Consider the following 27,997-nt stretch of genomic DNA (forward strand, 5'->3'; position numbering starts at 1 on the left):
GGGGGGGAGGGTCAAAGCAATCTAGAAAATGGAGATAGGATAGAAATGAGATGGGCTTTAGCTCAGAACAAAGGGGATGGAGATGGAGGGAGGGGGAAGCTCAGAACATAGGAGGTATGTAATATTGATAATTCACAAAAAGTACAAATGACTCATGGTAATATTAAATGTATGCTTACTAATGCAAGGAGCCTATATAACAAAATGGGGGAACTAGAGGCAATAGCATACACTAAACAATACGATATAATAGGCATAACAGAAACATGGTGGGATGAGACACATGACTGGGCAGTTAACTTAAATGGGTACACGTTATTTAGGAAGGATAGGAAAAACAAGAAGGGTGGTGGGGTATGTTTGTATGTCAGCCATGAGTTAAAGTCAAATCTTAGGCATGTGGAGTGTGACGAGGAAAATGTGGAAGCTTTATGGGTAGATATCTGCTTGGGGCAAACAAAGGGAAATACGTTATTGGTTGGGATATGTTATAAACCATCAAATGTAAATATTAATGAGGAAGAACTGCTGTTAGAGCAAATTGGTAAAGCTGCAAATCGGGGTAACACAATTATTGGAGATTTTAATTACCCGGACATAAATTGGGATAAAGGGACTAGTACTTCAGCTAGGGGAATCCGGTTTTTGAATGTGTTAAATGACACCTTTATGTCACAACTGGTACAAGCACCAACTAAAAAGGATGCTTGTCTGGATCTCGTTATAACAAACAATGTTAATCTTTTAACCAACATTCAAGTAGGGGAGCATATGGGAAATAGTGATCACAATATGGTAACTTTTGAAATAAACTCAAAAAAGCAAAAGCACGTGGGGTATATTAAAACGTATAATTTTAAAAAAGCTAATTTTAATAAGATTAGGGCAGCTCTACAACATATCGACTGGCATAAACTCCTTAGTGATAAAAAAAAACACTGAGGAAAAATGGAAACTATTCAAACAAATATTAGAAAGGTACATTTCACAGTATGTACCATTGGGTAATAAATATAAAATAAACAAATTAAAACCAATGTGGCTTAGTAGAGAAGTAAAATAAGAGATTAAAAATAAGAAAAGGGCTTTTAAAGCATTTAAATCGGACAAATCAGAGGCATCCTATATAAGATATAAGGAAGCCAATACTACTTGCAAAAGGCAATTAAAGTGGCTAAACTAGAAAATGAGAATTGATAGCCAAAGAATGCAAAACCAACCCCAATTTTTTTTTCAAGTACATTAATTCTAAAAAAACAAAACATGAAAGTATAGGTACACTGAAAACAGAGATGGGTCTGTTAGTCAATGAAGACCAGGAAAAGGCAGACATTTTTAATAATTATTTTCTTCAGTATATATTAATGAGGATCATATGGCAAGAGATATGCAAATGTTGCTGCAACAAACTTGCAGATAACTTGTGATTGGATAACTCGAGACAAGGTGCTACAGCTATTAAAGAAAATTAATGTAAATAAAGCTCCGTGGCCTGACGGTATCCACCCATGAGTACTTAAGGAGCTAAGTGGGGAAATAAGTGAACCTCTGTATTTAATTTTTCAAGATTCTTTTGTTTCAGGTATTGTACCAGAGGATTGGAGGAAGGCAGGTGTTGTTCCTATATTTAAAAAGGGTTCAAAATCCATACCTGGAAATTAAAGACCTGTGAGCTTAACTTCTGTGACTGGGAAATTATTTGAACAGCTATTAAGGGATAATATTCAGGAATTCATTGGGAAGAACTGTGTTATTAGCAATACTCAACATGGTTTTATGAAACATAGGTCATGTAAACTAACCTAATTGCATTCTACGAAGAAGTAAGTAGAAATATAGATCAGGGTGTTGCAGTGGATGTGATCTACTTGGATTTTGCCAAGGCATTTGATATGATTCCTCACAATAGGTTAGTCTTTAAACTAAAGGAAATTGGTCTAGATGAATATTCTTGTTCTTGGGTAGAACATTGGCTTAAGGATAGAGTACAACGAGTTGTCATAAATGGTAAATTTTCAAGCTGGACAAAAGTGGTAAGTGGTGTCCCTCAGGGTTCTGTTTTGGGACCACTTCTATTTAACATATTTATAGATGATCTTGAAATGGGCATTGAAAGCCATGTATCAGTGTTTGCAGATGACACAAAACTTTGTAAAGTAATAAAATGTGAGCAGGATATTGCCTTGCTACAGAGGGATTTCGAGAGATTGGGGGACTGGGCACTAAAATGGCAGATTAAATTTAACGTAGTAAAATGCAAAGTTATGCACTTCGGGGTTAAGAATGCACAAGCAATTTACACCCTAAATGGTAGTGAACTAGGAATAACCACACACGAGAAGGATTTGGGAATTGTTATAGACAACAAATTAGGTAGCAATATGCAATGTCAATCTGCCGTTGCTAAGGCCAGTAAGGTTTTGTCATGTATAAATAGGGGCATAAATTCTCGAGATGAAAATATAATTTTGCCTCTTTATAAATCGCTGGTAAGACCACAGCTTGAATATGCTGTGCAATTTTGGGCACCTGTTCTAAAGAAAGATATCATGGCACTAGAAAAAGTGCAGAGACGAGCTACAAAATTGATAAAAGGAATGGATCATTTTAGTTATGAAGAAAGGTTAAAAAATTTAAATCTCTTCAGTTTGGAAAAACAGCGCCTGAGAGGGGATGTGATAACATTATACAAATATATCCGTGGCCAGTACAAACCATTATCTGGAAATCTATTCATAAACAGGGCTATACATAGGACACGAGGTCACACACTTAGGCTTGAAGAAAGGAGATTTCATCTAAGGCAAAGAAAGGGTTTTTTTTTACAGTAAGAGCAATAAAGATATGGAATTCTTTGCCTGAAGAGGTGGTTTTGTCAGAGTCTATACAGATGTTTAAACTGCAATTTGATAAATACTTCCAAAAACATAACATACAGGGATATAATTTCTAATTAGTGGGGTAATAGCTGCTTGATCCAAGGAGACATCTGACTGCTATTTTGGGGTCAAGAAGGAATTTTTTCCTAGTTTGTTGCAAAATTGGAAGCTCTTCAGACTGGGTTTTTTGCCTTCTTTTGGATCAACAGCAAAAGCATATGTGAGGAAGGCTGAACTTGATGGACGCAAGTCTCTTTTCAGCTATGTAACTATGTAACTATATGTCTCTAGAAAAAAAACCTCAGAAACTCCCTAACCATTTTCTATGTTAATCAGAAGTATCAGAATATTTATTTAATTAATAGCCTGACCCATAGAGACAACACATGTATTTGGTAGCAACATCATTTACTCAATACATATAACAATCTATGACAAGATAACATTGCTATATTCAAATATGTTATACTATACTCTGCATCAAAATATGTATTGGAACAGGTTTTTTTACTGTAAATAAAATGAATAAATTGCATACAGGAATGTGATGTAATATTGAACTTTATTTGTACTGTTTCCTCTGGTTAAGGGTAGTAAAAAAGACACCTTTCAACAGAGATGATAACATTTTCCGCAGCTGTACAAGAGTAACGCTAAATAAGAAAATACATTTATGTTTTAGGAAAAAATGCTGTTAATTGTTTTCCTGTATCTTTCACCATTCTTGCAAGAGATGGATGCAAAGGTAAGTCACAAACATTACTCCAATCACACTCTGACCTTTGACAGTAAAAATATTACACATCTCTCAATTCCTGAAACACCCAAAACAACTGGACATTCACATGAAACTTTAAAAGACGCACCAAACACTTACTAAGGTGTGAGTTGTGAGTTCTAAGTGAATTTTAAATATCAGGCCAAAATAGCTCAACTGAACACATAACTGACCAGGTGAATATATTCAGTGCAGCTATTTAGGTGTAACATTTGAAATTTGAAATTTACTTTGAAATTCCAACAGCTCATCATTCAGTAAATAACCGTGTGGCAGGAAGAAAATGATTTTTTACAGATTTAAGCTTCACTTTATTATTTTTGGATACACTTTTCAAATGACAATATTTATGGATAAACATTTAAAATTACATTTTCTAAATATTAATTTTATTTAAAAAAATGTATCCTTTGTAAGATGATATCAATATATAAAAAAGTGTGTGTTATATTAATATAAATATTGAATATTAAAATATTTTCAGAAAATTAAGTCAATTGAAAAGCTTATCCAAAAATATAAAATTGAGGTCATTTTTAGAAGGAACTCCGCTACAATTTAAGAGAAGGATCAGCAGCCTTTTCATATTACATGGCTATATCATGGGCTATGGCCATGGACTGTGAGAAATCCTAGCAGGTATACTGGTTTATCATTATACACGTGTCCCAATTCTGCAGCTGAGATTAAGGCGGATAATGCACAGATAATGGCATCTTCCAAGCACTAAAGTGTTTGAAATTATGATCTGCTTTAGAAATAACAGGAAATCATGAAAAATATGCAAACTGTAAATACATAACATTGGAATGTATTAAATGTACCTTTATTTCAAAGCCTCAAGCTATTATACCATCTTGGAGACTAACAAATGCAAAGAGCTGGAGATCTCTACGTGCAGCATCTTCTGGTAGACAGGTCAACATCCCTGAGGAAAACATAAAGAAAATGGTAATACAGCCAGAAAATTAATTTTTATTTCTTAAGTGCAGAACGACTATGTTATAAATATGAAAAATAAATTTACGTACATTATGTTTAGCTTTGTGCACCGTTTATTTTTATTAGTTGTATTGAGTGTTTTAATTACAAATTGGCAGTAACCATTGTTTAAAGTTACATATAGTAGATTTAGCTGGTTTGCAGTTGTATTTAAAACAATTTGTTATAACATTCTGACACTCATTTACAAAGTTGTGAAATAGTTGCATGATTCTCATTCTCTCCGAGCTCCCAATGTAGTTGGAACATGTGCTGAAAGGAGTTAACAGTAGAATAAAAAGGTAACACAAAGAAGTGCGTGTACTTTGGGTTAAAATCTTTCTCAAAATACTGTAACATGCTTTAGATGGACCTCTGTCTCCCACAAGGTTAAGTTTTGTTGTTTAAACTTAATGCAACTGTGTTTGACATATCGCTCATTCTCCTGTAATACAAAGTGTTATTTTATTGTTAAAGATGGCACATCTCCAAATCCTGAACTTGTTCTTCCTCTCTTAAGGATTAGCATCATATTAATTAACACTTAAACTAGCAAGATTGAAAGAAAGAGTCACCTGAAGCATCGCGTACATTTCAACTTAATGAAGCTATTTTGGCTTATGTAAACCCTGTGAATATATGTAGACCCTGTAAATATATACATAAACAATAATTTGAAAATCGTTTGTGTTTCCAGCTCAATGTACCATTTTCGTCTCTGCTTACAAGCAATGAAGATGTGAAAAAAGCTATTATTTTTTCCCATAATGAAGCTAGAAGAAATGCTAAACCCTCTGCAAGTAACATGCTAGAAATGGTAAGCTTGTCTTAAAATGAAATAAACCCTACTGGTTAGTTAAGCTAGTTCTCTTTTAGTTATTATTATTATTTTTAATATTATTATTATTATTATTGGTATGGTGAAACATTCACCACATATGGTGGCGTTGCCTGATGGTGCAACAAGTTTGGAAGGAGGTGAGGATCCTCATCCGACAAGTGATGGGGGATGCTCTGCCCTTGATGTACCCTCACTGCTTTTGAACAACGTACCCATCCCCACATCTAGATATAAATCCGCAATGACATATTTTATCATTACAGCAGCTAAAATGACAATCACAAATCTCTAGAGGGTTCCCAAATCACCAACAAACAGAGATCTCATTGCCCGCGTAGACCACCTCTGCACCCTGAAGGAGCTGCGCTGGGCCTCACTGGGTAAATCCTCCATATTTAGAGACATATGGCAGCCATGGACAATTTACATGACACAGAGTAACCCCCCCCCCAAACCCATTTCCACAATAGCAATCCAGAAGACACTCGGGCTGGACACGGTGCTACATAACAGAATTACCCACAACTTGTTCAACCTATACTAACGCCCCCCACCCCCTCCATTCACACAGACCTATTTGTATAATCACACTCCCCCAGAGAGAGATGTTGGGTCAACCTGCTTAGGGAGTGGGGGCGCAGGACAAATTGAAATTATTACATAGGGTACTTCTATATACATAATTAAACGAACAAACAGAGGAGATAGCCACGCAACCCTGGAGCAGACAACTTAGGTACATTAACAAACCAGCACATGAAGCAATCACGGTTTTAAGTTTCAGGTTTTATGTTAAATTATTGTTTCTAAAATGTTATATGACTGGATTATACTATGTGAGCATGTGAACAGGACTCTAGCTTCTTCAGCGGGACACATGCCCTGCCCTCATGTGGTATTTCTAATTATTCCAATTAAGCTAAACCAGGAGCTAGAGGCAGGATTTTTAAATGCACAACGATTAGTAGGGGTATTTGTAACCACCTATTGATGCCAAATTCTGTACACCAATACTCTGTCAACATGAATATATTATCTGAATGTGCTCAACTGCAATGTACCATGTCTAATAGTTGATGTGAATCCAATAAAAATATTATAAATAAAAAAGAAACACAATAGAAGGGCATCAAGAGCATAGCAACCAAACAACAAGGTGGGAAAGTAGCAGAAATGGAAGTGAGAGTGGAGTGTGGTCCTTTAGGAGAGAGCAAGAGACAGATTTGTGAGATATATATATTGCCCATCTTGGGACAAATTACTTGGCTTGCAATGAGGTTTTAGAGGTAAAGGAAGTTTTTTGTGTTTTTGGCAATGATATACAGCAGGTTGCTTCCACACTGTCATTCTCTAAAGTTTTGCCTGTGCATAACACTCAGAATGACAGGCGGATGCGTATTACAGACTTTAACTTGTGGCTTGGTGAATGGTGTCAGGAGCAAGGATTTGGCTTCATTTCTCAGTAGCTCGGTTTGGAATGGAAAAAAACTGTCCAAAAAAAGATGGTTTGCATCTTTCTCAAAAGGGAACAAATGTTCTCAGTGAGCAGTTCAGAGGTTTTGTTAGGATGCATTTAAACTAGTAGGGTGCTATAAAACCTCAATCCAATTGCACCTCATAACAAGGACAGAAGGTGCCTGTAGCAAGTGTGTTAAAAAAATGCTAAGTTTAGAGTCATGTCTACAAATGCTAACAGTTTAGGGAATAAGATCCACGAACTTGTGGCAATAATGGCAACTGATAATGTAGATTTATTCTCTGTTACGGAGACATGGTATAATGAGAAAAATGACTGGGACATAGCAATACCAGGGTACTCTTTATATGGAAAAGACAGGGAAGGCAAAAAAGGGGGAGGGGTTGACCAGTGTGTGAAGGATTGCATAAAATCTAGCCTAATAAAAGTTAGTGAGGTGAACATAGAGTCCGCTTGGGTTATGTTAGAATTTGGTAATCACCCAGTAACTCATGTAGGTGTGATTTATAGGCCCCAAGGACAAATTGAAGAGTTAGATAATTTACTAGTTGAGGAAAAAGCTCAAATGACAATGAATGGGGAAGTTATCATCATGGGTGACTTTAATCTTCCTGATGTGAACTGGAAAACCAAAATAGCTGCTTGTGCCAGAAGCACATATATTCTAAACTCCCTACTGGGATTGTCTCTAAAACAAGTAGTTGAGGAGCCAACTCGTAAAGAGGCCATACTAGATTTAGTGTTAATAAATGGAGATTTGGTATCAGATATTACTGTAGGTGAAAATTTAGGATCCAGTGATCAACAGTCAGTGTGGTTTAATATAAGAACAGGGACTGAGTCAAAACACACAAAAACAAATGTTTTAGACTTTAGAAAAAAATGAGAAAAGGAAAGTAAAACAAGGATTAGTTAGATTAAAAACAAAAGAAGGAAGGGATGTAGAAGAGGATAAAGGTCTAGCTGACTGCCTCAATGAATATTTTTGTTCAGTATTTACAGATGAAAGTGAAGAAAAGGGGCCTCAGTTAGGAAAAAGGACAAATGAGTCATTTGTTACATATGAGTTTACAGAGGAAGAGGTTCTATTTCAACTGTCAAAAGTAGAGACAAATAAGTCAATGGGGCCTGATTGAATGCACGCAAAGTTACTAAAAGAGCTAAGTGGTGTACTAGCAAAACCATTAACAGATGTATTTAACAAGTCATTATTAACAGAAGTAGTGCCAGAAGATTGGAAGTTAGCGAATGTTGTGTCCATTCACAAGAAAGGTAGTAGGGAGGAGTAGGACAACTATAGGCCAGTAAGCCTTACTTCAGTAGTGGGGAAAGTAGTGGAAACAATGATAAAGGATAGGATTGTTGAACATCTAAAATCACATGGATTTCAAGATCAGAGACAACATGGGTTTACTTCAGGGAGATCATGCCAAACTAATCTTATTGATTTTTTTGATTGGGTAACTAAAATAATAGATCAGGGTGGTACAGTAGATACTGCTAACATAGATTTCAGTAAGGCTTTTGACACTGTTACACATAGAAGGTATTTCCATAGACTGCAATCTTTAGGTTTGTATTCCAATATTGTTGAATGGGTAAGGCAGTGGCTGAGTGACAGGCAACAGAGGGTTGTAGTCAATGGAGTATATTCGAAGCATGGTCTTGTAACCAGTGCGTTATCTCAGGGATCTGTACTTGGAACCATTCTCTTTTTTGTTAGTGATATTGCAAAAGGTCTTGATGGTAAGGTATGTCTTTTTGCTGATGATACTAAGATATGTAACAGGGTTGATGTTCCAGGAGGGATAAGCCAAATGGCAAATTATTTAGGTAAACTAGAAAAATGGTCAGAGCTGTGGCAGCTGACATTTATTGTGGATAAGTGCAAGACAATGCATCTTGCATGAAAAACCCCACGGGCAGAGTACAGAATATTTGATAGAGTCCTAACCTCAACATATGAAGAAACAGATTTAGGGGTAATTATTACAGATGACTTATAGGTAGGCAGGCAATGTAATAGAGCAGCAGGAAATGCTAGCATAATGCTTGGTTGTACAGGGAGGAAAGTGCTCATGCCATTGTACAGAACACTGGTGAGACCTCTCTTGGTGTATTGTACACAGTACTGGAGACCGTATCTCCAGAAGGATATTGATACTTTAGAGAGAGTTCAGAGAAGGGCTACTAAACTGGTTCATGGATTGCAGGATAAAATTTACAAGGAAAGGTTAAAGGAACTTAACATGTATAGTTTTGAGGAAAGACGAGACAGGGGGGATATGATGGAAACATTTAAATACATAAAGGGAATCAACACCGTAAAGGAGGAGACTATATTTAAAATAAGAAAAACTACCACAACAAGAGGACATAGTCTTAAATTAAAAGGTCAAAGGTTTAAAAAATATCCGGAAGTATTACTTCACTGAGAGGGTAGTGGATGCATGGAATAGCCTTCCAGCTGAAGTGGTAGAGGTTAACACAGTAAAGGAGTTTAAGCATAAGGCTATCCTAGCTATAAAATAAGGCCAGGGACTAATGAAAGTATTTAGAAAATTGGGCAGACTAGATGGGCCGAATGGTCCTTATCTGCCTTCACATTCTATGTTTTCATGTTTCTATGTTTCTCAGGGAGTCAATAAGCTTTTCTGAAGAGATGAGTTTTGACGGACTATTTATATGAATAGGGGAGAGTCTGATAGTGATAAGCAGGATGTTCCAAAGAAATGAGCCATTCTGCAAGCAAGAGTTAGCAGTAAGAGTGAGGGCAGCAGACAGTGGAAGTTGACCGTCGGAGAGGAGAGACCAAAAAGAGGCATGCCTATGAATTGGTGAAAAATTGAGAAGGAGTTATAATTGTTTAGCGCTTTATAAGTAAGGGTTATTTTGAATTGACACCTATAAGCTAGAGTAACGATTGACAGAGGACGGAGGTGTGAGAGGATCAACAGGAGAGATAAAGTTAAATTATTTTGTGTTTAAAACATCAGAGAGAGTTATTTTATATTTTTATCATCATTAACCGATCTTTGGGTTTATTTTCCATCAAAAAAGCTATACAATCAAGACAGATATACTTTTATTCTGGCGGTCAATTTTGAAATTTTCTTGGTAGTTGAAGAGAAATATTAATAAACGCCTCAATGTCTCCTTACAAAATAGATTCACTACCTAGAGAAATGTATTGATTGTTTTTTTTAAAGCCACTTTCCTTAATTCCCAAGGTATGGGATGATGATGCCGCAAAAAAAGCAGAAGGGTACGCCAAAATGTGTATAGCTGGCCATAGCCCACCTAGCTACAGAAAGATTTCAGGTAAGTGACTAATCTAGTATCTAATCTAATTAGAATCTAATAATACGCATGAATACGTGTTTATGAATCTAGAAATGTATGAAAGAAATGTTTAATTCTAAATTCAGCTTCAATTTCTATAAAAAGATTACTGTCACCTCAACACAATTTTTATTATAATAATACTTTCATTATTTTTATCCAATATCCTGCCATATACTAAAGGAAGGAATGTATTTATCATATTTGTATATATACGTAATTAAAAAAATATATTTTATTTCAAAATAATTATTATTTTAAAAAATAGTTTTAAGGTGACAGTTGTCCTTTAAGCTGTAAAAATAAGCTTACTGCCCTTTACCCATAGTCACACACTATACCCAATTCAGTTTTGCCAACCAACTCATCAGAAGTTCAAGGATATGGCTAAATAAATGTTTAGATTTCATAAAAGACACACCTACCATACTTCCTGTGAATCAACCTATAGAAAATGTTCACTTAAGAAATAGCCCAGCCTGTGTATTGAGATAATTAAACATTTTACAATAAAAAAACATTGAATTTTTAAATATACACAGAAACATAGAAATGACTAATGGGAGCTGAAAAGATAATTACAATTGCATAAATATGAAAATAAAATTATTTGCTAAACTCTTATTTATTCTGTATGTTAAAATTAATTTTCTGAAAAAAATATTACATGCACTAACATTTTTGTTTGCATATTAGATATCAATTGTGGAGAAAATGTATTCCTGTCGTCATTTAAAGCCGCTTGGGAAGATGTATTGCAATCATTTCTAAGTGAAGCTGTAGATTTCGATTATGGGAAAGGACCAAAGAGTCCTTCGTTAGAAATTCGTCATTATACACAGGTATTTCTTCTTTAATAAAATATATGACTTTATTAAATTGCTAGAACATTGGCTATTGTTAAATGGCAAATATAGCTTTAATACTACTGGAAAACGAAGGAAGATCTTAGCTATGATATACAGGTCAGAGATTAACGGATATATAATATTGTATAAACAAAATGTATCTACCTCTACCTGTTTAAAGGAGTTGCCCGAAAGTATACATTAAGAAAATTGTAACAACCCCAAAATATTGTTCTATAGGGTAAAATATACATTTAGAAGAAAAACTAATTATATATATAAATATATATATATATATATATATATTCCTTAGAGAGCTGAAACGTTGATCTTCTGTGGCAGATGCCTGAATAAAAAGCTAAGTTTTTTCACAATTTTTTCGAAGTCCTTGGAGTGCTATCATTACTTTATTTCTATTATTTGGCTGTTAAGCACCGGGCTTTTTACTATTAATCCAGGAGTGCAAGCAATTGGAACTATATATATATATATATATATATATATATATATATATATACATATATTACATAATCCAGCGCACTCGCTTATTCACTAAACATGCATACAGTATAGGGTGCTGCTGGGGCCAATATACAACATACAAAATACATAGACCAGCGCACTTACTTATTTACTAAACAGTGATGTTCAGGTGAGTGCAGCCCTCTTGGTTGCATTTATATATTTGGGAGTCCAGGCCAACTCCTTGGTTTTGCACCCCTCCCTGTCACAGGTGCCTCATTCCAGGACCCTATTTAGCCTTGACTTGCAGAGCGTTCCAGGCAGTGGCGTACATACCGGGGTCGCAGGGGTTGCGGCTGCGACCGGGCCCGTCCCACCAGGTGCCCCTGTGACCTGGTATGTACCCAGTGTGGCCAGCCTCTTCTCCTGGGGGGCCCAGGAGCTGGCCACCTCAGGGCCCCCAAGGCTGGCCCTGGTGTCACCCGGCAGGCGCGCGAGGGAGCACTCTCCCCTGAGTGCTCCCTGTTCAGCTCCCTTGCGCACCGCACTGATGCCGGAGCCGGAATATGACATCATATTCCAGATCCGTCACCAGTACGCGGCGCGCGAGGGAGATGAACAGGGAGCACTCTGGGGAGAGTGCTCCCTCGCGCGCCTGACAGCCTGCCTGCCCGGTGACACCACTGGACCCCAGTGAATCCCCTCAGCTCTCCCGAAGGTAAGGAGGGTGGGGGATTAAATTTAAAAAAAAATGTGTGTGTGTGTTAGAGTGTGTGTTTCTGCTAGTGAGTGTCAGTGAGTGTGTTAGTTTGTGTGTCTGTTATTGAGTGTGTGTCTGCTAGTGAGTGTGTTAGTTTGTGTGTCTGTTACTGAGTGTGTTTGATGTCTGTTAGTGAGTGTGTGTTTGCCAGTGAGAGTGTATGTTTTGTAAGTGAGTGTGTATGTGTGTGTGTCTGTCAGTGAGTGTGTATGTATGTCGCTGTTTCTCTGTCAGTAAATGTGTGTCTGTTAGCTAGTGTGTATGCGTCTGTTTGTGAGAGTGTGTGTGTGTGTCTTCAGCACTTACCTTTCTCCAGCGCCGGACTCCCTTGGCGCTGGGGATCCCTCCGCCTCTCAGCTCCTCTCATTACTCAATGCTTTCCTATGGACGTTCAGTGTCTTCTCACTGATTTTCACACCCTATAATATATGCATGTTCAGGTGAGTGCAGCCCTCTTGGTTTCATTTATGTACTGGAGGGACTTCTGATCCGCCGCTCTGCTCTTCCACGTTCTGTGTGAAGTGCAGGGAGACGGATCAGTGCTGATCTTCTCCTTGTTTAAAACCAAAAAAAGTTAGTTTAAAATCCCACTGCCCTTTACCCATTTTAAATAAAAATTAACCCCTTCCCTGCCAACTGACTACAGTGATCAATTGGCAAGGACTACATTTTACTGTGATCTGATTTTTTTTTAACCCCTGTATATGTATATATGTGTGTATGTATATATATATATATATATATATATATATATATATATATATATATATCTCTAGCTAGCTGGGGTGGGTGTGTGGGAGCTATGAGAAATTGGGGAATTTACTGTTAGTGCTGCTTACTGCTAGTTAGGGGTTAATGGTAAAAAAAAGTTTATACAAATGTTAAATGTGTTAAAAAAGTTTTACGAAAGTTTAAGAACGTTTAAAAAATGTATAAGCAAAAAAAAAGTTTAAAAACGAGTTTTAAAACGCAAAAAAGTTAAAAAATACATTTAAAAACGCTCATTACCACTACACCTGGAACAAACTAGAGAAAAAAAATGATCCCACGCTAAGGTTCAAAATATGCCTTTTGAATTACCCCAGGGTGTATTCTTTAAAAAATATTATTTGTTTTTGGTGAAGTTTGAATAACCAACCAGCTAAACTACTCCGAAAGGGAACATGGACACAGCATAAAACTTCAAAGTTAGAAAAAAAATGAATGGCTGCGTCTCAAATGTGCCACTTCAACATCCACATATACATGGCAAAGGGACATACAGGGGTATTACTGTACTCAGACGACATAGCTGAGCAACATATGTAGTATTATACAGTCGTAGCACGCATAAGGTTTGCAAAATATACTGTGTGTCAAAAAGGCAGAAAAAATGCTTATTACCACTACACTTGGTACAAGCTAGCGGAAAAATGATCCCACGCTAAGGTTCAAAATATGCCTTTTGAAATACCCTGGGATGTCTTCTTTAAGAAATGGTATGTCTTTACAGTGTAGCTGGAATATGTAGCCTGTTTAAATTCTCCAAAGTGGGACATGAACGCATCAAAACCCTCCATTGAAATTCACACTTAAAAACCTGAAAACTCTTGAAAGCCTGTCTTTGAAATTTTATGTTAGTCCAATAAAAAAGGTATCATTGCATACTGCAATACTCTGGTATTTTGGCATCTTAGTGACGTACAGGAAATAAGAATACATGAGAGTAAGTATGCAATTTAAAAAAACAAAAACCACTAAAATAAGCTTTTGACTTTGATCTTTGAGAATTAAAAGGGCACTCTGGGCACAATAACAATTTGATCTAAAAGAAGGCTAACACTTACCTTCAGGGTTAAAGACCACTGATCTTAACTTCCCCCATTTCCCCCATATCAAACATCCAGCTCCGATCTCAAACCTCCCCCCTCCCCACCCCCTCAGCCAATCAATGACTCCCTATTCACAAAACTGGCTTCACAATAGATGTACCTTTTTCAAGCTAGATTGTGAATGGGGAGTCACTGGTTGGCTGAGTGTGTCAGCTGACCACTCTCAACAATCAACGGCATGCCTGCCCAGCAGCACTCTGCACTTCCTTAACTGAAATTTAAGATACTGGATGCTGCCTGGGGGGCAGTTGAGATCAGCGCTGATGGCAACTTTGGATTAAACCGTTAAAGAATGGTTTACCCCTGAAGGTAAGAGTGCACCTGGGGCCTTCTGGCACCATAACTCAATTTAGATGAAGTTGCAATGGTGCCTAAAATGTTCCTTTAAGTCCCCTATTTACATCTCCACATATAGTATTACAGTTTGTAAGAAGCTAGAACACAAATCTGAAAAGTTTCCCATTAGTGAAATAACCACTATATAGACAATTTTTGTCTTTTTTTCCCCTTGTCTAAAAGGCAGCAAGCAATTGATTTTACACTAAAGTAATATAGTATTTTTATCGGCAGATGATGTGGGCCTCCTCAAATCGTGTTGGATGTGGTGTAGCTGAGTGCTCAAATAATGTCTTCAAATATGATTACGTCTGTATTTACTGCCCAGGGTAAGTATTGACAAAATACACCGACTTGTAATAGAGGTGATACTTAAAAAATTTGAATATCGTGCAAAAGTAAATTTATTTCAGTAATGCAACGTAAAAGGGGAAACTAATATATGAGATAGACGCATTACATGCAAAGCAAGATAGTTCAAGCCGTGATTTGTCATAAGTGCGATGATTATGGCTTACAGCTCATGAAAACCCCAAATCCACAATCTCAGTAAATTAGAATATTACATGCAATCAATAAAACAAGGAGTGTACATAGAACAATATCGAACCTCTGAAAAATATAAGCATGCATATGGACTCAGTACTTGGTTTGGGCCCCTTTTGCAGCACTTACTGCCTCAATGCGGCGTTACATGGAAGCTATCAGCCTGTGGCACTGCTGATGTGTTATGGAAGACCAGGATACTTCAATAGCGTCCTTCAGCTCTTCTGCATTGTTCGGTCTCATGTCTCTCCTCTTTCTCTTGGCAATTCCCCATAGATTCTCTATGGGGTTCAGGTCAGGAGAGTTTGCTGGCCAATCAAGCACGGTAATCCCACGGTCATTGAACCAGGCTTTGGTGCTTTTGGAAAATGAAGTCAGCATACCCATAAAGTTAGTCTGCAGAAGGAAGCATGAAGTGCTCCAAAATCTCCTGGTAGACACCAGCAGATGACATGGATCCCCAAATCAACACAAACTGTGGAAACTTCACACTGGACTTCAAGCATCTTGCAGTGCGTGCCTCTCCTATCTTCCTCCAGACTCTGGGTCCTTGGTTTCCAAATGAGATGCAAACGTTGCTCTCATCAGAAAAGAGGACTATGGACCACTGAGCAACAGACCAGGTCTGTTTTTCTTTAACCCAGGTAAGACGCTTCTGACGTTGTTTGTTGTTCAGGAACGGCTTGACAAGAGGAATACGACATTTGAAGCACATGTCCAGGATCCGACTGTGTGTGGTGGCTCTTGTCCACTCCTTGTGAAAGTCCCCAACACTTTTAAATGGCCTTTTCCTGACAATTCTCTCCAGGCTGCGGTCATCCCTGCTGCTTGTGCACCTTTTTCTACCACACTTTTCCCTTCCACATAACTTTCTATTAATGGGCTTTGATACAGCACTTTGGGAACATCTAACTTCCTTCGCAATTACCTTTTGAGGCTTTCCCTCCTTATGGAGGATGTCAATGTCAGCAGTCTTCCCCATGATTGTGATTCCTACTGAACCAGACTGAGAGACCATTTAAAGGCTCAGAAACCCTTTGCAGGTGTTATTGTTTACTTAGCTGATTAGAGTGGTACACTGTGAGCTTAGAATATTGCACCTTTTCCCAATATTCTAATTTACTGAGATTGTGGATTTGGAGTTTTCATGAGCTGTAAGCCATGATCATCGCACTTATGACAAATCACGGCTTGAACTATCTTGCTTTGCATGTAATGCGTCTATCTTGTATAATATTTCCCCCTTTTACGTTGCATTACTGAAATAAATGAACTTTTGCACAATATTCTAATTTTTTGAGTATCACCTGAATATCACTGTAGCTTTTTAATTTCTCATTCTCTGAATGTATCTTTATTGAATGATGTCCCTGATATCTTAAACTGGGCTTACTGGATAAAAAGAAATCAATGTGTACCACTCAGTATTGTATTGGAGAACACAACTATATAAATGCATTATTAGTTTAATACATGTAATGTTATAATTTGACAATACATTCTCACTAAGATATTCAATACTTATAAAATGCCTCAAAAAAGTTTAGAAAACATACACTGGACTCTATGGAGCATGTACAATTTAACAGATGAAAAGAAGCAAATAAAGTATAACAAATAAATAACTCCATCTATACAATGACTATACTTACACAATGTAAGTGTGGTAATTAGTGAAATGTCACATCATTTTCTTTTGTTATTCCACTGTATTTCTGACAGTATGTATCTGTGTGTGTTTGCGAGAGAGTGTCTGGCATTACATATTTGTGTTTATTGCAGTATGTATTAGTGTGTATTGCACCTGAGAAGTGTGTATTGCACCTGTTAGAATTCCTGTATAAGCAGGTGTCTGTGTTGATGCATGAGTCTACACACGTCAAAAAGAGCATGACAGTGCAAGGGCCTGTGCCAAAATGTCTGATGTTAGCCTTGTACAATAATATTAAGTATATGAATCATTTTGTCATTATAGACTATTTTTTATTTCACATTCACTGAACCATCTATTTGTATATATTCATATGTATAACCTTTTTAGGGGAAATGATGGCGACTCAATTGGCTTCCCATACAAATCTGGACCTGCATGTGAAGATTGCAAATCATCGTGTGACAAAGGCCTTTGCAGTAAGTTATTAGATGCAACTGGAAAACTCTTGATTCCACAGTTCATACCCAGCAATGTACTTGCCAAATGCTAGGGGAACTAGGGGGAATTCAAGCAGAAAATGACCAGCAGTTGCTCTGAACATATGCTATATTTTACTAGCCTTATAACGAGAGAGAGAGAGAGATAGAGAGAGACTAAAAGTGAAAGTGCACTTTAAATTGCTTAAGAGTTGTAGTTTCACCAAAGAGTTGCACAACAGAGAAGTCACAGCTTAGCAGGATACTCTTTTTTGCAAATTCAGATTAAAAGTCTGTCATGGGGACGGGGCCTGACTGCTGAGTGAGTCAGACGCAAGTCGCAGAAGCTACTGAATTTTGTGCTGATAAAAAGGCTCTTGTTATCCTATTGTGACCATTGGGTGAACAGGGACATCGAGGTGACCATAGGGATATCATTTAAGCTAACATACCTGCAGGAATCACCCAAACACCTCTTGCAGCCTACAAGCATGGTCGGCGCGGGAGAGGCCACCGCTCTCCTGCTGCCACTCACTGGCAATGCAAAACTCAACCCTCATTCCCACCCCTCTGGACCATCTGCCTCATTTGCAATATATGCCCCACCGGAGACACTCTGCACCGACCCTGAAGGTGATGACAAGCAGGCCTGCTGTCTTGGCACAGCATGAGTCAACACTCCAGAAGCTGAATGCTCACTTTGAGGATTTCCTATCTCATATGGAAGAAGAGCAAGGGGCCCTTCCACACCTCTAATCTACTGTAAACCTACCGAAGAGCATGTTGGGGACCCCGCTGGACTCAGAGCGTGATGTGGTGAGTGGAGGGGAACCAGCATCCGATGGCTCCTGTCTCGATGCCTCTGTCTCACATAACTATGTTTAATCACACAATGCTCCTGCTCTCACATTGGCTAGAGATGAACAGCAGTTGCGGGAAAAATTTCCTGCCAGGCATTCACCCCTCTCCTATCATGATGGTGATAGCGTGTTGTTGGAGGTCTGAAGTTTTCATGGAGAAGCCTTAGTGCATATCATACTGGATGTTGTTCTAATACGGGCCTGGCCTGACTTTCTTCTTGTGGCCCCGCAAGTCGGGTGTTGGTTGAGCCAGAGCAGCCCAAGGTTCTTCCTTGCACCATATCTCATGTATAAGGTGGATGGCTCCTGTTGTTGTTCTCACTACTGCCTAAGCTACCTGTCTTCATCTATATACCCTTAGAGCAGTTACATTTTTTTCTCAGTGCCTATACTCTACTCTATCTTTATGTCTAAGTCTGGCACTGTGTTCCTTTTGTTTTCATTTAAAAAAATAAATGTGACGAGGGGCAGTGGAATCATAGTGGATACTAAAGCATAGATACTAGGATTCTGATTATACCTCCAAATAAAAATATCCCTCTTCTGTAGCCAAGCTTTCGGTATGGGTTGTAATTCTGAGAGAATGGAACCATAGTCCTATAGTCATTCTAATCAGAATCAGTACATATCCAAAACATCAGACTCATACCCCTTAATGACATAAAGAGGACGACGAACATCCATTTAATACAGCGGTTGAAAATTTTATAAGTTTGTTGAAAGCTTGATTAAAACGTTGAAAGCTAAATAACACTGTTGAAGGCTTGATGGTATATCGAACCACCCACTACCACATGCCCCCTATCTCCCTCCCAATCCTTCCCCTCCTCTCCCTTCCCAAGTTAATCTAAGGTCAAATCTCTACTGCAGTTATTATATAATATGAAACAATGTAATGTATGCTAACGCACGTGATAACATCTGATTTGTCATGTTAACACATGTAACTTATGCTGAACACCAACGTATAATAATATGTAAATAGATACTCAAAAAGGATAAGTGGCGCTTAAAATCTAATAAGATATATATATATAAGAGATAAATAATATATCCCAGTGCGTCTGAACACACCCCAGTGTTTAGTCACCAAAAAAAAACCCTTACACATAAATAGCTGAATCGAAAGAAATAGGGTACTTGCGCACACAATGGTATATTGTAGATTTTGAAAATAATATCTAAAATGTATAAGCTTAAGCATAAGCATTTTTATGCTTATACATTTTAGATATTATTTTTCAAATCTACAATATACCATTGTGTGCGCAACTACCCTTTTTCTTTTGATTCAGGTATAATATGTACCATTCATGTGTTCTGGAACATTGCACTGAAAATTACAAATAAAAAAAAAGAAAAGTGCTGTTCCTATGTACACATTCACTGATCAATCTTTTCATATGCTGACTCATTTGTGTCTGTGACATTATTCCTGGTATCAAAATGCACATCGAAAATAAAGAATTAAAAAAAAAAGTCTGTTACAGCCACCCAGTTATCTAATTGTCTGATATTCTTATATTAATGACTGTATTATTTTGTATACCCATTTTTCATAAATTAAGATGAATTGAAACATAAGGTAAACATTGTTAAATTATATTTAAAACTAATTGTTAATAACTTTTTTTTTTTTTTTTAGCAAACCCATGCCCACATCAAGACAAGTATGCAGATTGCAAAGACTATTATCATGGACAAAAATGTGATGCAAGCCTCGAGGAAGATTGTCCTGCAACCTGTTTGTGCACAAATAATGAAATAAAATAATGCGTGTGTACACAGATTACCTATATAATTAAATAGGTCATAGTATGCCATATAGTTTTAATAGTAATATGATTGGAAATGTGATTTTAAAAACTACTATTAATGCATTTTTTTTTTTTACTAGTTATATTAATTATGGATTTTTTTTTAAAATAAATATTTAAATATTTAATAACCCATATATATTTAGTACCGCATTCATTTGCATTAAAAAAGGTTATTTTTGAAGCAAAAATAAGTGTAATGTCATGATTTTTTCCCAAACCAGGTCTCGTGGCCCAGCAACAGTACAGGATTTATGCTTTTTTTTTTTTTTTTTCCTATTCTAAAGGAGAGACTGAGAAAAACCTGTACTTGTTGATAGACCATGAGGACTGGTTTGAAAACCACTTCTTTAATAGGACTTGTTGGTAGTATTTTTTACAGAATACTCCATTACAGTGCTCTCCATTAATTTTAGCACCCCTGGTATATATGCGCAAAAAAGGCTGTGAAAAATTCTTTTTTTTGTTTAAACTTTTGATCTTTTGTTGATAAAAATACACAAAAATACTCTGCATTTGGATATCAAACATTTGCAAACACAACATAGGTTATCTAAAAAAAAAAATGTTTTAATCCCTTAAGGCCCAAACTTCTGGAATGGAAGGGAATCATGACATATCACACATGTCATGTGTCCTTAAGGGGTTAAATATATGTATGGTACAATTATTGGCACACATTTAGTCAATACTTTGTGCAACCTCCCTTTGTCAAGATGACAGTTCTAAGTCTTCTCCTACAATGTCTAATGAGGTTGGAGAATACATGGTGAGGGATTGGAGACCATTTCTCCATACAGAATCTCTTCAGATCCTTCAAATTTTGATGCTGGTGGACTTTCCTCTTCAGTTCGCCTGACAGGTTTTCTATGGGATTCAAATCAGTATAAAAAAAAGCAAAAATGTAATTGCAATATCTAATACACTGGAAAAACACAAAGGGAGATAATAAAAAAAAGATGAGATGGGAGCAGGAGATCAGGGTTATTCTGATAAATATCACTATGTTGAACTCCTAAAGAGATTCACGAAAAGTTGGCCGTAACAGGTGGTGCCCTAACTGCTTTGCCAAAAGTGTGGCGATTCGATGTAATAACTATGATTTGGCCCGAGGGGCAAATTACCTCCATAGTTCAAGATGGTTGTTGACCTCGTGGGGCAGTTTTGTAATGGCACAAGAAGCTGTAAATCTACCTATGGCCACCTAGGAAACCCTAACAGTCAGACCAAATTAACCCCTTCCCGACTGGTGACGGAAATTTTCCGTCAACCTTGTCCTTCAGTTAAGGACCGTTGACGGAACATTTCCGTCATTTACTAAAGTTAACCCCAGATCGTGGCGATCGCGGGGTTAACGGTGCTCCGGTCTGCCTCTGAATTAGAGGCAGACCGGGAGCACCCGATCGGGCTGCCCCAGCACCGGTGCTCGCTCTGACAGCATGTCAGAGTGAGCACTCTAAATACTTACCTTCCGCCTCCCTGCACTTCCGGGTTCTGTGTGAAGTGCAGGGAGACGGACCTTCACTGATCCTGCCCCCTGTGTAAAAAAAAAAAAAAAATAAGTTAAATTCCAACCCCCCCCCCCCCTTTCCCCTGTTTTAATAAAATTAAAACCTTCCCTGCCAATTGATCACTAATAATTAACCCTCAGGGGTTAAAAAAGAAAAAAATCAGATGACATTAAAATGTATACCCTGCCAATTGATCACTGTAGTCAGTGATCAATTGGCAGGGTATACATTTTAATGTCATCTGATTTTTTCTTTTTTAACCCCTGAGGGTTAATATTTTTTTTTTTTAACCCTCAGGGGTTAAATTTATTGTATTAATTAATTTAAATATTTAAAAATTATATATTTAGCTAGCTGGGATGGGTGGAGGTTAGTGGGGGATTGGGGAATTTGGTGTTAGGCTAACTAGGGGTTAAAGTATTTTTTTTAATTGGATTATATAGCCTTGTAAAATACTCTTAAATGGGACATGGACACAGCGTAAAAATTAAAAGTTTGAAAAAAAATGGAATGGCTGTGTCTCAAATGTGCCCCTTCAATGTCCACATATACCTGGCAAAGGTACATACGGGGGTATTGCTGTACTCAGCTGACATAGTTGAGCAACATATGAAGTATTATATAGTCGTAGTACACATAAGGTTTGAAAAATATACTGCGCAAACTCACTTTGTGTGTCAAAAAGGCAGAAAAAATGCGTATTACCACTACACTTGGTACAAGCTAGCGGAAAAAGTATCGCACGCTAAGGTTCAAAAAATGCCTTTTGAATTGCCCTGGGATGTCTTCTTTAAGAAATGGTATGCCTTTATATTGTAGTTGTAATATGTAGCCTGCTCAAGTGCTCCAAAGTGGGACACGGACGCATCAAAACCCTCCATGAAAATTCACACTTAAAAAACGTAACTTGTTATGTCTCTTTACAGGAGTGTAACTTCACAAAATAGTGTCTAGGTCATACATTGGGCATATTGTTTTACTCAGAAAGCTTAGCTGAGCATAATTTGGGGGGTTTGAACTTAGTGGCACATATGAAATGTACAAAATGCCCAGCAAAAATGTAATCCATATGTAAAAAAAAAATGCACAAAATTTTATTTTACCACATACTTTTGCATATATTGGTGAAAAAATGGGGGCATGTTAAAGCACAATATGCACCATATGAGATACCCTGAGGGGTCTACTTTTACAAATGGTAGGCCTTTGTGAGGTTTTTTTGAACAGTCAAACTGCTATAATACACCAAATTGAAGCATAGGCCCATTAAATCCGCCTCTCAAAATTCTACTGTAAATGTTGAAACGGACAGGTCCCCTATATGGCACGGTAGCTTCACGAAATAGTGCCAAAGACATACAATGGGGGTACCGTTGTACTCAGCAGAAGTAACTGAACACATAATAAAACCTTTTACAGGAATAGCACACACCAACTTTACAAAATACACATGAGAAGTTCTTAGTTATAAGTTTGTGTGCCAAAAAAAAACAAATACTCAATTTTACTCCAATATTTAGCAGAGATTGGCGGTGAAATGACTACTTAGAAAGTGTCAAAACAACCTTAGGACAATAGCCTGTGATGTCTACTTTATATAAATATATACTTGTGTGGCAATTTTGTTTTCTTTTATGGCTATTAAGCTTACAAGACAAACATACCAAATTCTAAAATCGCTCCATATTAAAAGTTTATTTTACTCCTTGTGCTTTGTGACCTGTAACTACCAAAAAAACTGAAAATCCCAGACACATTATATATTCTGTAAATCAGAACAACTAAATGAATTTATTTTTAATTACTTTCTTTAACCTGCACTAATTAGGCACACATTATTATTGCAAAAACTGTACACAAAACACAAAATCTCTCTTTTTTTTGCATTTTTCTGTATTATTTTAATAATAAATAAGTTTTTTATATATATATATATATATATATATATATATATATATATATCACATCAAATTAAAGCCCTTTCTGTCCTCTAAAAAACAATATATAATATGCATCGACGCAATAAACGAGAGAGATGCAAAGGTGAACGCATACAGCAAGAAAATGCAAAAATTGCTTGTGTCATTAAGCGTAAGACAAGCTTCTGAAGCTGGGTTAAAGGTAACGTTCCTGTAGAGCAAGTGATTGTTGTAAGGAAGGAGGTAGTCTCATAAATGCATACCAATGAAAATGACTAAATTGACACACCTGGCAGAATTAATTAAAGGAAGAGTACAAGAAGCTGATAGTAAGAAATAAGTGAATAGAAGGGCAGTGCCAATAAGTTTACAGTGGTTCAATAATCTAAACATGAACCAAAAGTGACACCAGAGAGTGTAGTATTCATAACACAGAACAAAAAGTTAAACACTGTAAAAACAGCAGAGTGATTGGTGGTAAAGTAGATAAAGTAAGAACAACGATCCCAGAAAAACACATACTCTAGTAAGATATATACCAAAAACTGAAGGGAATTAAAGTGCAATAAATTCCCAGTTGACCGTATGTGCTAGAACAGCCCCTGATAATCTCAGGATGATATGAAGCATGCATAGTGAAAATTGACATACAAATATGCCCTAGACATATACAGATACATAAGATAGGCGAGAATAGTTGAAAACATGAGTGCACACACACACACACACACACACATATATATATTTCTGGCACTTTCCCCCCATAAACAAAAAAGTATATCTTAAAAAGACAAAGGTGCTGTCTCAATGCAATGTATAACCATCCATAAAATGAGAGCACTCACAGAATTTTGTGAATAAATTAATAAAAAACTGTATATAAGTTCGATCAACATTTTGACCACAGGCGGTCTTCATCAAGATGCTGAAAATGCTAAGTGTACAATATTTACAAGGTATATGTGATACAACTCTATTTGCTCTGTGGGGATTCGCTTTTAAATGTTTGATTTTTTGTTTCTACTGCTTTTTGGGTAAAAAAAATAAAAAACTGGGATTTCAGGGTAGGGGACATTTAAAACTCAAATTCTTGTTTATTAATAATTTTCTGGTCATATCTTTTTGATAAGTATTCTGTCAGGATTAGTTTAATGTTTGAGGTAGGGTCAGAAGATAGTTTCTCGTAAACTTATGGGTCATTTAATTGTCGCATGGCTTTCGTTTATTTACATATTTTTACATAATATGACCAAGCCTCCACCTTTGTCGGCTTGCTTTATAATAATGTCCTCCTCTTTTTGTAATTCTTTCAGGGCTTGGCATTCTAGACATGTTAGATTGTTGCAACCATATTTGCTTTATATAATCTTCTCAAAATCTTTTAAAATGAGTTTTTGAACACTTCCTGATTTAAAACTAGATGGATAGAAAAAAAGCTCTTCTTAAGAGAAGTATTAATTATCTGAAGATTATCAGAAGTTACGTGAGTTTGATTATCTGGAGTATTTGGTGGGATGTTAGTGTTAGGGGTTTTACTTGTGAAGTGGCTTTTATCACGAACTTATTTATATTTAGAAAGGCTTGGAATGGTTTGAAAGGATTGGTGGGGTAAATTTTAGACCTTTACTTAAGACATGATATACTCTGAGTGAGATCTTGTCAAAATCCTTGCATAGAACTTTTTTACTTAAAAAATTATTTTCATTTTTTTGCATTTTTCTATATTCTTTATTTCCAATTGTTGTTTTTTTTTTGGGGGGGGGGGGGATCTACTGTTACATATTCAGGATTGGGACAGGTCCCAATATTCTAAGATTATATCCCAAGAACTTTGCTCTACAGATTACTAATATCTCTGTGCCCTCTCTATCTGTATTTTACTTAGTGCAGAGGATTATTGTCAGTCAGTATTGTATATTTTATGTGTATCGTTTGCAATTTAGATAATGTGTAATAACATTATCCACTATAACTATGGTGTGTTAATAAACTATTTAGATATTTTTTCTTTTATGTATTTTTTTTAAGTTTGAGTGCGGTATCATTTGGTATTTTTGGTATACGTGATAGTAGGATGCTCATCAAGGTTAGAAAAGTGAGTGAAACTTGCAAAATATGAGGTGCATGTTTCACTCACATGTTTAAATATTTATTTTTTTGATTGCTCTGCATACATTTGTGACCAGTTTGCTCATAGTCTTTTACCATGTCCTTTTTAAATAGCGATATGCCATGTTTCAATCACATTCTCAACAGTTTTGACCCCCAAAGGCACTCAACAATTTGCAGAGGAAGATTCATTTTGGACACTTGAAGAGCTTGTAGTAAGGAGGCAGGAATTCCCAGTAAACAGACGGTCTGATGAAACTTAGCATGATTAGGTAATTATTAAGTAATTATACCCATTTAGAGGGATTGTAACTTATCTATGGTTTCAGCATGCAATGAATGTAAGTAACTTTTTAATTACTAGGGGTAGATCCCATTTGAATCTAACTAAAACCTTTTTCTTGTGTACATTATTTATGTCATGGGCATGAAGGGGTGCTGCCCAGAGACAGCACTATCCCTTTAAATGTAGGAACCCATTTAGCAAAGAATAAATGCAAAAGACACAATGCATAGTGCAAATAAAGAAATATATATTATAGAGAATCAAAGTACAAAAAGATAACAAAACAACATAATAAATATATACAAAGTCACAGAACAAAATGTATATAACAATATAGGATAAGCATGAATAGTGCTGGCAGTGAATACTTAAATAGTCCTTTGGTATGAAGGCAGGATTGTGCAGGCACCACTAGTAATAGGTAGGACACAGATCCAAAAGATTACAAGGCAGATATACCAGGAAGCAAGACCAGAGGCAAAATAAATGAACCAGGCTGCAGGGTCAGGATCACTGGAAATAAAGCAGAGATCACGGAACCAGAACATAGGATCGGAGGGCACAGAAACGAAGGACCAGGAGGACACAGGAACAAAGAACAGTATGCAGGATCAAGGAGCCAAGAGGCAGGAGCCAGAATCACGGGAAACTAGGAACCAGGGAAACAGGAGACAAGAAACAATGATCTGGCCAGGAGTGAGGGGAGAACCCAAACTAAATAGGTGCTAAACAAGCACCAGGTGAAGTGCTAAATGAAAAGAAATGAGGAACAGTGCCAAACAGAAACAGTGGTGAGTATGAGTACTGCACGAGGGCAAATCAGCTAAGGAGTGGCGTGACAGTACCCTCCCCCTCAAGGAGCGACTCCTGGCGCTCCAAAACCCCCCCATGGGTGACAGAAGAAAAATAGGGTCACCCAACCAGTAGAGGAAAACAAGGAGGTGGTTCAGGAGGAATGAGAGGTGGAGAATCCCACGGGAGAAACCAACGAGGCAGAATAGAAACATACGAAAGCAAGGACTGTAGAGTACCATTTAGCATTAGAAGGGCAGACACATAAACAGAAGGTAAAGGCACATACGATAAGAAATACTCTTTACCAGTGACCGACAAATGTGCTAACCCACTAGATCTGGGACTATTGCTGGTAACAGGTGCATCACTCAGAAGTCCTGGGTCTGACTTGGTTTCTGGCTTGTAAGATCCTCGGAACAAAAACTGCGATGCAACTTCAGTAGAAGGGAGAACAGTCTCTGCGTAATCTTGGGTAGATACCACTGGAATCAAACGAGGAGAATCCCCTGAATTAACGAGTACAGGATCAGGAGCACTCTGCGAGCCCTGCTCCTCAGACCGCAGATATGCATCAAGGAATGGTTCCCCCCAATATCTCCGAGCATGGGGCCAGCCGAAGCAGGGACGACTCTCTCTCGAATTGAAATAATTCTGTAACGGCTAGTGATACCTGGTTACAGAAATCATTCGCTTCTTCACTTGTGAGCTCAACTTGAGGTAGTTGTTTACTTGTCGCAGAAGTACTTTCAATAGAAGGCAAGTCTTCTTTAGACTGTGGGTTCAGAACAAGCCTGGTCTCATTAAGATCCTTTACTTTGGCTTGATCCATCACAGGTTTGTCACGTTGCACCAAGTCTGACTCTTTGTCTTCTTTACTTGGCGGCAACTCATTTTTCACAGTTGCGATTGTGAGAGAGGTGCCAATCTTCGAACCCCCCAGAGGTAGAAGTGTTAAAATTGGAATCATCAAGCCTCTCCACATCAAAGTCATGAACTGCCTTCGGCACAATAACCTTTTCTTCCACGGGTTGCTCTGAAGCTTTCACCTTAGGTTTTTCAGCATTCTCAGACAATGTTTTGAAAGAAGTAGGTCGTTTACCACATCTCCTACGTGGTGGCTTTTTGGCAGGAGGATCACCTTCCACGAGGTTGGTTTCCAATTTCAATGGTCCAGCCTTGTCGTCACTTGCATCACCCGGAGCAAATTTTATAGGTGACTCTTTCAGATCAGATCCAGTCACCTGGTCAAGGTCACTGGTAATCTCCTCAATAGGCACTGTGAGGGAGGAATTAGTATCTCTGGTTGCAGACTCAGGGGAGTCTGTTTCTGCTTCGTGGCTGGGAAGACTTTGCTTGAGACACTTTCTAACCTGACACATACCTCCTGAACAGTGTCAGAGTCGCTCCTCTTGGTGGTCTGTATCCTAACCCTGGGAATAGGCGAGTGGA

General features: G+C 37.4%; 1 protein-coding gene across 1 annotated transcript; it reads left to right on the top strand.

Moving 5' to 3' along the window:
• Nucleotides 1–3,612: 3,612 nt before the first annotated feature.
• LOC134586130 (cysteine-rich venom protein pseudechetoxin-like) lies at nucleotides 3,613–25,730 on the top strand. The gene is made up of 9 exons (XM_063441640.1): nucleotides 3,613–3,624; nucleotides 4,495–4,608; nucleotides 5,336–5,455; nucleotides 10,187–10,277; nucleotides 10,995–11,140; nucleotides 14,810–14,904; nucleotides 17,163–17,251; nucleotides 19,757–19,855; nucleotides 25,582–25,730. Exons 1-9 carry the CDS (start codon nucleotides 3,613–3,615, stop codon nucleotides 25,728–25,730), a joined length of 915 nt encoding a protein of 304 aa, XP_063297710.1.
• The last annotated feature ends 2,267 nt before the right edge of the window (nucleotides 25,731–27,997 follow it).

This window comes from Pelobates fuscus, chromosome 2 (genome assembly GCF_036172605.1).
Source record: "Pelobates fuscus isolate aPelFus1 chromosome 2, aPelFus1.pri, whole genome shotgun sequence".
NCBI lineage: Eukaryota > Metazoa > Chordata > Amphibia > Anura > Pelobatidae > Pelobates > Pelobates fuscus.

What these genes read in the sequence shown, in the direction of transcription:
- LOC134586130 (XM_063441640.1), top strand. An exon ending in GTCTGTATTTACTGCCCAGG is followed by an intron (nt 14,905 to 17,162) that starts GTAAGTATTGAC and finishes TAACCTTTTTAG; the next exon opens with GGGAAATGATGGCGACTCAA. An exon ending in GGAAGATTGTCCTGCAACCT is followed by an intron (nt 19,856 to 25,581) that starts GTTTGTGCACAA and finishes CTTTTTAAATAG; the next exon opens with CGATATGCCATGTTTCAATC.